This window comes from Excalfactoria chinensis, chromosome 4 (assembly GCF_039878825.1).
Source record: "Excalfactoria chinensis isolate bCotChi1 chromosome 4, bCotChi1.hap2, whole genome shotgun sequence".
Lineage (NCBI taxonomy): Eukaryota > Metazoa > Chordata > Aves > Galliformes > Phasianidae > Excalfactoria > Excalfactoria chinensis.
Window position 1 is genome coordinate 54,645,817 of NC_092828.1, and position 12,443 is coordinate 54,658,259.

The 12,443-nt window shown below is 39.0% G+C and overlaps 1 protein-coding gene across 4 annotated transcripts in view; it reads left to right on the top strand.

The window, feature by feature from the left end:
• Positions 1-12,068, top strand: part of CSGALNACT1 (chondroitin sulfate N-acetylgalactosaminyltransferase 1) — a 42,799-nt gene extending 30,731 nt beyond the window's left edge. For all 4 annotated transcript variants that reach the window (XM_072334890.1, XM_072334888.1, XM_072334891.1 and 1 more), the window contains 6 exons: positions 2,905-3,121; positions 4,448-4,549; positions 5,208-5,386; positions 5,798-5,892; positions 8,297-8,378; positions 8,750-12,068. In XM_072334890.1, the coding sequence (XP_072190991.1) occupies positions 2,905-3,121; positions 4,448-4,549; positions 5,208-5,386; positions 5,798-5,892; positions 8,297-8,378; positions 8,750-9,033 (959 nt within the window). In that variant the 3' untranslated portion in view covers positions 9,034-12,068. The remainder of the gene's footprint in view (positions 1-2,904; positions 3,122-4,447; positions 4,550-5,207; positions 5,387-5,797; positions 5,893-8,296; positions 8,379-8,749) is intronic.
• The last annotated feature ends 375 nt before the right edge of the window (positions 12,069-12,443 follow it).

The window sequence follows — 12,443 nt, forward strand, 5'->3', positions numbered from 1 at the left end:
GTACAGCTGAACAGGGATATTTTACCCATAGTGAATATGTGGCTTTTCCAGAGTACCATATTTTCAGGAACAGCCTTTTCAGGAGAGGTTTTTCTGATCTGTTCCTCTAAGCCCTTTTTTCCCCCCATCCTTCAGTTCATCTCTTAAATTTGAGGCTGTTTGCATCTTTAAGTCAAATAGAATGTCCTAATAGGAAAAGTAATGTAGTGCCTTTGGAAATGGGGTGGAAAAACTCAAAACAAAACATGTGAAAGGCAGGATGTTCTGCTGTGTGAGTCCCCACCATGACTCAAGACATTCAGGCTCATTTCCAAGGCTTGCTTCCTGACCTTGGGCAAATCACGCTGTTCTCTTTTTCTAAAAATGTTACACAAACACCTAACCTGGCAAAAAAGTTTTCCCTTCTTTAAAAGCAAACAAACAAAAGAGCCCAGATGGTTAGAATTATAAATTTCTGGATTACCACCTTGCACAAGAGAACTTTGCCTTTGCTGCTTGTTTTCAGCTGTGCTAGAAGTCTTCAACAGAATTGTGGTGTTTGAAGAAGCCCCTGTTGATGTGTGTATAGCACTGTGTAGGGATGCTTGCATGTGCAAGCATGTCCTTTAAGGAGCCTCTTGTTTATTTGACAAAGCTTCTCCAGTTTGATGAATACAGTATATACCTCTGGAGAAGTGCTATTTATGAGCACGTTGTTTCTTGGGTGCAGTAGGAGAGGATGTAGAGGAGTTACAGATGTCACCTGGTAGGTGTTATTAAATTGGTTAATTATGTCTTTGTTATTATGAAAAATGTTGGTTCACTAAGTCAATGAAGCATTCCTATCTGTTTTTCTCTAGAGAAAATGTATATCAGACTTAATTTAGTTTTTTGTTTAGTTTAATGTCAGAAGACTATGTAATGCTTCCACAAAACAAATGCCCTTCACATGGCCTATGTTTAAAAAATAAGAGTACACCCAGCAATACACTCAGATTTTGAGCTGGCTTTGTGTAATACTGAGTAAGAAGAATTCAGAGGCCCAGATTTCCTTTTTCTGACCATCAGAAGGAGGAAATGCAAGAACAATTAGATCACCACTCAGATGATCTCCAGTGCAGGTTCAAGTTGAGTAATGGTAGATTATGACTTGTACCTTGGGCAGACTGGTAGAAAATCCTAGTGAGAATCAAAAGCACATTTCTAAAAGGTTGGTAGAAATATAAAGATGTGTATTCTGTGTCATTGGAGTGCTGTGTGATGCTGGAGGAATGGAGCATTTGTTCAGTAACTTGATATTAATAATGAAGCATGATGGAAATAGCAGATCAGTACGTTTTCTGCATATAGTATTGAGCAGCTGAAGCGCACATTTAAGAAAAACCCACATAGGCAATGGCAGAGAAGATAAGGCAGTCCACAGAACTCTTGCCAGATAAAATTGCTTCTTATGAGTCTTTTGGATGTTCTTGCCATACTGCAGTATAAGACCTACAACACAGAATGAAGAGTTTGTGTCACTTGGCCATTCAAAGAGTCTTTCAATACAGAATGTCAAACTGTTCATAACCAGGTAAGGAAGAAAAGAAAAAAGTCAACCTGAGGAGTTTTCTTCCAGACATGGTTTTTTTTGACCCTTGAGTTTCTGAAAGGGAATGGAGAGCAGTGGAATTAGCCTCCTCTACTGATGGAATAGCTGAGATATTTACAGTGGGCTCAAGGAGTTAGGAAAAATTAAATGCTAGCTCTTCTGAAATGTTGTGGATAGGGCTAAGAAAATGCTTCAAGTGTGCACTGCAGGGCCAGAAGTGTCATTTTGAGTGGATAACATCTATGGCCTTTTGGCCACCTCTGTCACATTTAAGATATTAGGAGAGCGTTTCAATAGGATGTGACTGTTGGTTTTACATTTCATGCCAGCCCTCAGCATGGGACCAGTTTCACTCTTGGAAGATGTTAAAAGTTCATTCCATGTAGTAAATAAATACATCCAAAAAATACTCTCTACCTACTATAGAAAGCCTGTCAAGAAATGTGTGTGCAGCCTTCACTCAACAGCGCCTGCTCCAATGCAATATCTAAGCCCTGTTTGTGGTGGTGGTTCCTCATACAGCATGCTGGGGCAGCTCGCAGGTGTGGAGGGGGTGAGCTGTGGCAGAAATGGAGGTATTGCTGTCTGTTCAAGATAATGGTACTTCTCTACTTTGTATGAATTAAATATCCTTTGAAGCTGTCCAGCGCAGTCTGAAGGATTTGTCTTGCTCCTACTCTGTGCCAAATGCTACAGTGTCATCCTTGCAGACCATTGCCCAGGAGTGGGCATCTTTGCCTCAAGGAAAGGGAAGTCTCTTGAGAGCTAAGGAACAGTTTTGTTCTTTGCCACAGGTGAAGCTGATGGCATCTGGTTTCCTGGTTTTATTACAAGGCTTTTCAGGGCACCTCTAGTAAAGAAAGAACTGAATGCATTGATTAGGAAATGGCTTTTCTGGGAGGTGCCCTATTCACTCATAATACCAAAAGGCAGGTTGCCTTCCACACTATTTCTGCATCACCATTACCGTGCATGCTGTGTTCTTGGCTGGACAGTGCATGGTGTGCAATTGGATCAGTCTGAAGGGAAAAAAAAGGAGGGGGGGGCAGTGTGTCTGCAGGATTATTTTGTGTGAGAGTAGATAGTGACCTTCAGGGGGCTATAACTCAGCCAAGTGTAGGTGTGCACCTGTTAGAATACCAAATAACTCCTACAGCCCAACCCGTTGTCTGACTGCCTCCTTCAAATGATACTGAATCACATCATGGTTTAATGGCAGATATTTCATGCCTGTGCTTTTTCAGCTTAGATGTAGCCCATTAAGACTGCATCCTTTTTCCCTGTCCCAGAGCTGAGTTTTACTGCCGAATCTTCTCTCTCTTGTCTTCACACAGGGATCTACCGCACAGAAAAGGACAAAGGCACATTGTATGAGCTGACTTTTAAAGGGGACACAAAGCATCAGTTCAAGAAGGTTGTTCTATTTCGGCCATTTGGTCCAGTAATGAAAGTGAAAAATGAAAATGTCAATATGGCTGACACACTTATTAATGTCATTGTGCCGTTGGCCAAGAGAGCCAGCAAGTTTCGTCAGTTCATGCAGAATTTCAGGTAGGTCTCCATCCCAGTGCTGCCTCTCCTATATGTTACTTAGTAAGATGCAACTTCAGGAATTGTTGAGACCTTACTCAATAAAAGTTATGCTACATTTCTATAGCATTTTACTCTATGACTAAGAAATCATTCTCGAGGGTAGAGAGAGTGAATGGCATTTGATTCTTAATGCATTGTATTTAGTAGTGAAAGCAACTGTATTTCAGTCATCAGGATTTCTGATTTTCACATATCACAGGATCATAGGATTGGAAGGAATCTCTGAAGATCATCCAGTCCAACCCCACTGCCAAAGCAGGTTCCCGAGGAATTTGTAGTACCTGGCTTGAGTGTCTGTCTGTTTTGTTGGGCACACATCGCTGTGTAGCAGTGTAAGAATTTCATGCTGTCAGTCGAAGAAAAAAGGTTGTAGGGAAAATAGAGAGTTAGTGCTTCCAGACACTTTGCCAGGCTTTATTTGGGAAAATAATAAGGCAATAAAAGTCAGAAAGGAAATATATTCAAACTTCAGGATAGCTTGGGGTTGTTAGTTTTAAAGTCCTTTTCATTTCCAACATAGATGTGGACTTTGGAGGGAAAATGTAACTGAAATGTAGCTTTAAATAGTTGCCCAGAAAAGGCTGTCTTAGCAACAGATACTGACTCCTGCAATGGGATTTATTTTGCTAATTACAGCCATCTATAAATAGGCTCCTTGTCTAAATTAACCATCTGAGAGATGTTTGTTTTTAGGATGGGAGATATTACCCTCTGGTCATGCTGATCTCTCTACTGATTAGAGAAAAAGTCTTGCTGATTATACTTTGTACAAATATGGCATGTGTAACATTAGGTCTAATTAGTTCTACCCTTAGGCTTTTGGCTTGGTCTCCAGGTGATACTTGACTTTAGGAAATGTTCCCTAGCAAAATGCCAAAGATCTGAACTTGGAAGTTCCATTATATAAAAAATAAATAAAAATCAGGGTTAAGAAGTAGAGATTGTATAGCCTGTTTAAAATCCCTCTTATCATGTTCTGATAAGTGGCACAGTTAATGCCTGCTGGATCATTCTTCTTGGGTCTGGATGAGGTTTTAAATAATGCTCTATTAAAAATAGCAAATGCTGTTGGGAGAGTTATTATCCAACTTGCCTAAAAGTTAGTTAGTCTGCAGTCCCTTCTAGCAGAGGCAGTGAGCCTCTTGGTCAGTGTAGAGATCTCTGCTGGTGAATTATGCCCTCTGGAATGTCTTCCAAGTTCCTACACTGTCTTCCCCAGCAAGTGTTTGTTACTGAAGCAAGCTAACTTCTGGGACAAGTCATATATCTGTCTCTGTTTTCTAGGGAAATGGGCATTCAGCAGGATGGGAGAATTCATCTCACAGTAGTTTACTTTGGAAAAGAACAAGTGAATGAGGTCAAATCTATACTTGAAAATACCTCTAAGTAAGTATGAGTATCTGATGTACGAACAGTGACGGTGCACACAGTGATTGTATCATGAATTGGAGGCTAGATTTAAAAAAAAGAAGAAAAAAGTCCTTAACCAAATTGGAGAAAAAAAAAACATTATTTGTATCAGTTGCAAATGATGTTATTCTGACAGTCCCAGATTTTTGAAGGTGACTTTTTAACAGTCTGAAGGCTGACTTCCAGAGACAGGTACAGACTATCTAGTAGAGCATGCAGGACCCTAGGTGCTTTTGACCATCCAGCAAAAAAAATCTTGTCAGCTTTGTTATAATCTCCATGCTGGAAGAAGACCTTTATTTATATAGATACCATAGGTAATAGGGCCACAGGTATTTTATAGTTGCCTGCTGAAGATATACTTGTCCTGCTAAGTTTCATTGGGGTTTTTGTAAGGTCTGCCCAAGGAATGTCTCTGGCAGGAATGCTAGCATGGTCATATGCAGGTCAAGCTCTGAAAGTACTCATAGTGGAAATCCCTTTGAGACTTTAAGAGACCATTTGTTCCCCTAAAGTGCTCTCAAAACCCTAGCATGATAGATTTCTGTGTTAGCTGTCTCATATTGGATTCCCATACCCACTTCCACAAAGAGCTGGAAATGAGCATATGCTGATGAATATTTTCCTACTCTAGATCAACCAATTTCAAGAACTTCACTTTTATCCAACTGAATGAAGAGTTTTCCAGGGGCAAAGGATTAGACATTGGTGCTCGAGTTTGGAAAGGAAGTAATGTTGTTCTCTTTTTTTGCGATGTGGACATATACTTCACAGCTGAATTCCTGAACTCCTGTAGATTGAACACACAGCCAGGTACTGCTACTCATGGAGTGTGTAGCCTTTCAGCAGATCCGTAGCCACTGTGTAACACTTTACTACGGTATTCTTGCATTTGAATTGGTGATGAAGCTGCTGTAAATCATTCTTAAAACTTAGCCAACTAATTAAGACAGACGAAAATCCATTGCTGGTTGGCTTTTGAAAGGTTACAACACCCTCACACCTTCTGTAATTGAATTCCTTGCCTTCAGCACCTCTATTTTCTAGAGCTGAACCTTTTTGTTGTTTATATCCTTGCATTTGTGTTCCCGTGCAAAGATTATAAGATGAGTTGAAAACTTATGTGACTGTATGGTTTTGGTCTAGTCTGGATTGCATTTTGTAGGTGTGACAAATGATTTATACAGTTTAAAAAATGAATAATTAACCCATTGTCATTTCCAGGAAAGAAAGTTTTTTATCCTGTACTTTTCAGCCAATATAATCCCACTATAATTTATGGCCATCAAGATTCCATCCCATCTTTAGAACAGCAGCTGGTAAGTATATATTTTCCTGAATGCCTGCTTTTATATGTACAAAGCTTTCAATCTGAAACAGTGCATGTGCTTTTAGAAAGTATTTCCCTATTCCTTGTGCACAGTGATGTGCATAAGACAAGAGTACTATGCGGACAAAATGAAGTATAGCAGTCATCTCACTGTGAATTCTGCAGTTATTTCACCCGAAAGATATATTGATACCATTTATTTTTAGCCCTTGATTTTTACTTTATACCTGGAAACTAAGAATTTCAATTTTATCTGCTGCTCTGTCAGAAGGGATTTTTCTAATTGCAAACAGCTCATCCATGGTGTGGTGTCTTGGGGTAGAAGTCCCTGATGTTGCTCTCATCTCCTCTGTGCACTACTCATCTTGAGAAGTTGGTACTTGCAACAGCTGCTCCTCTTGTTGCAGGTGTTGCATCTGCCAGGGCCTGTCCTGTCCCAGGCTGGGCACTCTTGCTGTAGTTAAAAGTTTGGGATTCTAAAATAAAGCATGCTTTAGACTACTGATGTAGAGAATGAGTAGTTGAGAGATCATGGCAGTATAGCATGTAGGGATTAAAAAATACTTCCTCATTCACAGCATCTATGAAAAGACAGCTTTTTTTTTTTTTTTTTTTTTTTTTTTTTTTTTTTTAAGCTGTCACACTTGAAAGTTATTTTTAATGTTATTGAAGCATCTGCAACATCCTTTTTACTGCTTTTGTCTCAGGAAACCTGTTGTGGCAATACTATAGAATTTGCTTTAGCTTTTCGCTCTGATAAGAGTATGACGGAGGTCCTCAGGCTTATAAACACAGTGCTTGGAAAGGAAATAGAGTTTAGCTCACAAACTCTCATAAATTCCACAAACTGCTTTGTCAGGACTATGCAAATATTTGTAGCTAATACTTGAATCATAAAATGTGATGCTTATTTCAGAAAAGCTTCTTGATTTCAAAAAGTACGGCCAATCTCATTTTTATGTAGATTTTTATATTTTCAACCCACATTAGCTCCTGGGCATGGCACCAGATCTCTGCCATTAAAACAAGACAGTTAGCTCTAGCCTGGTACTTGGGCTACTGAGAAAGAAAGACTTCTGAAATCTTTGAAATAAATTGATTGGTGCAGGAGCTATTTGTGCAGAAGCTATTTGCACTAATGGGAAATAATAATGCTAATGCATATGAGTAGCTTGCTTTGAGGGCATAACTATGGAGATTTGTTGTTACAGTGCAGACCTGAAAGATAAAATCTTATTTTCTTTTAATTGGTTTCTTCAGTGGCTTGGCTTTCTGGGAGGGAGAGAAGAAACTAGAAAGAAAGAGCAAAAGGAGCAGTAAAATAAGAAAGCCGCTAAAATGACAAGGCTTATGAACAAAAGGGGGAAGGCACATCACATGAATGAGAAGTCAGGAGAGAGACTATTTTGGAAGTGGAATTTTTGGTTAAGGAAATGCTGCTGGGATTGATAAATCCAGAAATGGAAATCCTGCCTCATCTCCTGCAACTTTGTTGCAAAGGAAGCCAAAACTTTCAAAAATAGCTGCTTAAGGGTAGATTTGTAACCACCCCATGAGGATGGTGAAGTACTGCTGACTTCCTTACAGGATTTAAATACCTGTCCCAGTCTGTTGAAACTCTTGAAGTCACTCACACATGTGAATTATGACCTTGGAGATGTATTTTTGTATACTTGCTTTGAAAATAATAGCTGTTGTCTCTAATTGCTCTGATTTTTCTATCTATAGTGTGCTATATTTTCATAGTCCATTTCAGTAGTGTGGGCAGTGTATCTGTTATGACCAAGACTTTTATGGAATGTATATTTATCTCTGAACATTTCTGGCCTCTAGTTTTAGCTGATAGCTAAAATAGTGATAAAAATTAGCCTTACCACTTCTTTAATTTTGGTCAAAACTAAGTTAATCAAGAAACTGTCATTTGTACAGTCAGGTCAGAACATGTTTTCTTCCAGAGGTCATGTGGTCCACAATCCAGATGCCACCCATCAGCTCTACTGCAGAGTCTGGCTTTTCTGTCTTACCAGTATGTTTCTTATGTGTGATTCGTATCCCACAAAAAATGATTTCAGATGTTGATGTACCTCTGAAGAAGTAAACTCCAGATTGTGATGGGATATTTCTCTATTTAGACTACAGCAGCAGACAGGCAGCAAAACCCGATCCTTCTCTGTCAAGGGATTTATCCATAATAGCTAATGACTTTATTATTATTCTGGGCAGAAGCATGCTATGAATATCTACAAGTGTTGTTAGATCAGCTACAGATTTATGTGGTGTAGAGTAAATGGGCACTTGTTCCTTTTTCTGACTGAATTTGGGAATGTGTTTCTCTGCTGCTCATGCTGTAAGCATTTCAACTACCATATATGTGTTCCTTTCCCCTCATGCAGATTATTAAAAAAGAAACTGGATTCTGGAGAGACTTTGGTTTTGGAATGACTTGCCAATACAGATCTGATTTTATCAACATAGGTAAGAAAAATACACTCAAATACATTGGCTGTTTTACTGAAACTTAGAAAATTGTAATCAACTTTACTTTCCCTGATCAGTGTGTGTCTATGCCTCTGCTTTGCAGCAGTGATCTAGCTAGGTGTTCAGACTATTCCCAAGAGCCATAGAGTACCAGAATCCATGCACTGATTAGTACAATAAAGCAGTTTTGGCTGGTGGGGAAAGATTTGAAATTTTGGAGTTTTTGAGACTTTGGCAGAAAGCAAGGCTGTTTTCAAGGGCTGACTGGAGCTAGAAAACAGCTGTAGTGCAACTAATAGCATTGAGTTTGGTAGTGGAAGATTTTCTAGCGGTATTTCTAGAGTTATTCTGGATTTTCTTTGTGTCAGGTGGCTTTGATCTGGACATTAAAGGCTGGGGTGGTGAAGATGTACATCTGTACCGCAAATACCTTCACAGCAATCTCATCGTGATCAGAACACCCGTCAGGGGTCTCTTCCATCTCTGGCATGAAAAACAGTGTCTGGACGAGCTGACCCCAGAGCAATACAAAATGTGCATGCAATCCAAAGCCATGAACGAGGCTTCTCACGGCCAGCTAGGGATGCTTGTTTTCAGACAAGAGATTGAAACTCACCTCCACAAACAGAAACTGAGCAGTAAGAAGACCTGAAGCCAGAAATATACTAACAAAAGATGGGTTAAGACTGAAAGAGAATGGAGATTTCAACTGGCTGGCAGCAAAAGCAGATGAGGGAAAGTGCTTGTCCTCACTTCTTCTGATTTTCCTTAATAGGGCTTTTAAATTCTCCGTTAGCCTCTCCAGCACTTGCTGCCAGGGGAGACTTGAGCACTTGATGAGATTAATAGTAATGGAGACAACCAACATTTCACAAATACCAGTGTGATACAGTAACAAAGGATATGCTCTTCCATTGGAATGTTTGTAAGGTGCATGCAGTTGTTAAATAGATTGACACTTTGATGGATCAATAATAATGAGCTATTTTTCTACAGATCTAAAGCAGGCTGCATTTAAAAAGCTAGAGTTCCTGCTCTGGAAAGGAAATCTGATTGTTAACAGTGGTTAAGCTGGAGTTACCAAAAGTCTTTAATCCTTTTTGGAACTTGGGTGGGGGTACAGCTGTGGTTTACTTACAGGGTTATTTACCAGCTGATTCAGTGAAAAGGGGCATCTCAGTGCTTTCTAAAATTCAGAAAGAGAAAGCCCTGCCACTCAACTGTGATCTTTCCAGAACATGTGAGGTTAGTGTTGATTCCATTTTGTGCTCAGAAAACCAAAAGCAATCGGCTGTGTCTGTATCACATGAATCAGAGGGTGTCTTTCTGCTTTAGAATACTGTAAGTATCTCAATATATATATATTTTTAATAGATTTGGTTTTGCCTGGGAATTCTGTTGTCAATACTTTCAGTTTTCAAATTCTAGTCTTACTAGGAAACAGTACAACCTTCCAACGCTCGGAAAATGCTCTGCAGATCTGTTTTTCCTGGATGGGAATTTGGTTTGGAAAAGCGAATTGATTTTACTGTAGAATCTGTGTGCTGGAAGGAGGGACATTTATGCTGGAGAAGAAGAAACGTATTTCAACTTGGATATAGCTGGAAACTTTCTGAATGTCAGTTACAAATATTAATGAAAATGTTCTGACTTTATACCAAAGTATTCATTCTAAACCAAATCTAGAACCTTGCCCAGGGCATAGCAGCTTTTTGTAATTAACAAAATAAAAATTTTTGATGAATTACCAAACCCTGGAAATTCTCTTATAGTAATTGTAAATGCATTCATAAAATCAGCTGTCTTAATAGATTATTTTTTTTTCAGTGATCTAAAACCGTTCAAAGTGAGTTATTGCTGTTGTAGAGTTTTAATACTGTTTATCATTTTAATGTTTAACAGCTAACAAAAAATGCGTGGGATTGTCAATCCCATTTATTTACCTAAATGCTGTTTCTCCCAATGGTCTTTGTTTTATAGCCTCAGATTAATTCAAGGCAGTCTGAAACTAGTTTCCAGTGTGGTTTTGGGGTTGTTAAGGCTAGGGGCAATAAGTATACAAGATAGCAGTTAAAAATGAATAAAATGCCATTTGTCCTTTTGCTGAGTAATAGGAAGAGTGCTTGCGAACCTCTCTAGAGAGCTCTGCATGCAGAGTCTGCAGTGAATGTACTACTACTGTTAGTACTTCTTCCTTTGATGTATGTTTACATATTTGCCTTTTGTTAGATGGAAAGTGCAATGAAGGTCACTTGCATGTGGAACACCAAACATGTCCCAGAACTGTGCAAAAATACACAAGGATCTGCTGGAAAGAGAACTCAGATGCATGCTGAATGCATCTGAGGGCTGTGATCACTGCTGTTCAAAAGTGAAGTCTTTTCCTACAGTCCTGTTTAACCTGGCTTTGAAAATGGATGGTGCATATTATAGAAATTTCATAGTTGCAACCTGCCTTGAACTTCAGGCCTTTTCTATTTCCTGGTATATTTTCCATCTTTCATTAGGTATAACCTGAGCCCTGAGCAGCTTAATGTTACTCTGAGGTTGGCGTTTCCTACTTATTAAACATGGCTGGTTGGCCTGCAGAAGTCCATTGAAGCCTATGTTAGTTTCTAATTCTAAGCTCTGGGCATCTGTAAGTTCTACGCATCACTGCTTTGAGTATAGCACATCATTAAGCCCCTGTCAAAGTTGCACAAGTTATATTATTTTGAGATCTCTTGTGGTTTTTCTTACATGACTTTTCCCATAGAGATACCAGGAGTAATACTGTCTGTGCACTTTCTGTCTCTTGGCTGTAGAACCTAGTTTGGTGAAAGGTGGGATTGAAACAGTGATAACTTTTCCAGCAAGTAGTTTACAAATGTTATTACCTTTCTAATACTTGCCTGGCATCCAATGAAAGAAAGAAATTCTGTAGAGAAAGTCCACAGTATGAGTAAAACCAGCATACCCAATTCTTCCTTGATCCACTTGTTCTCAGGGTAACTTGAAAATAAGTAGTTATAATACAAAGGTATCCATTAGTCAGCTGTCCAAACACTGAAGAGGCGCATTGGTCATGTCTGTGAGGTCCTGCTGTGTCAATGCCAGATCAACCTGCACATTAATTCTGCAAGTTAACAGCCTATTTCTCAGACTGCCTTTTTAAAGGAGTCTGATTTCTACTAGTCCATACTTACACAAAATACTGCATGATTTGTCTCCAGCAGGACAGCTGCTATGCTGTACTCTTCACATGAGCACATGAGAAGGTATACTTTTATCTAGTGTTGTGAATCTCTGACTTTTAATTTTGGTTTCTCAAAAGAAGCAGTTCAGAAGGAAGGATGGCTTCTTTTCCTCCTACAGACAACTTAGCAACCTTTCTCATGATTGATGTTGATTATATTAAAAATTCCATATATGTGATATAATGCTCAAGAAGTTCCTTACATCTTATGTCCCATTTCTTTTGTTACTTCCAGAATCTCGACTTTCAGAATCTCCATTTACGTTAGTGCTTTTGTCTCTAGTTATATAAACATGCTGCAGCTGGAGTGCAGATTATGTTCTCTGTGGAAACCACTGATCAGCGTGATTGTAAATTTAAAGACCGGATGATTATTGGAATTTCTTCTATGTTCTGCAAAATACTGATCAATATAAGACTGAAGCTTTTGACTGCTTCTGTTTAGCAGGATATCCCTGATCCAGTTGAAGGAAGGGAACAGGTAAACAACTGAGTACTTGCTTGCTCTTTGACGGTCACATCTCTAACAAATGATGGTGTTAGCAGACTTGCACGTGAAACAATTCAAATTGACGCAACCTGGGTGAGGATTAATTTTATGTGATTCTGTTCAGCTTCTTCCTTGATGTTCTGAATTGTGTGTTTTAAGAGCAGTGCAACAGATACAAAGAGAAAACATTTTGTTGAAAGAAAGGTTCTGTAATATGGTTCACACCATCTGCATCCCAATTATCTGGACATAACTCATAATAAATAGCTCTGTTCTGAAAAACAGCATTATTTACTGGCAAACACTTCTGTAAACTGTACTAATACTGATACAGGCC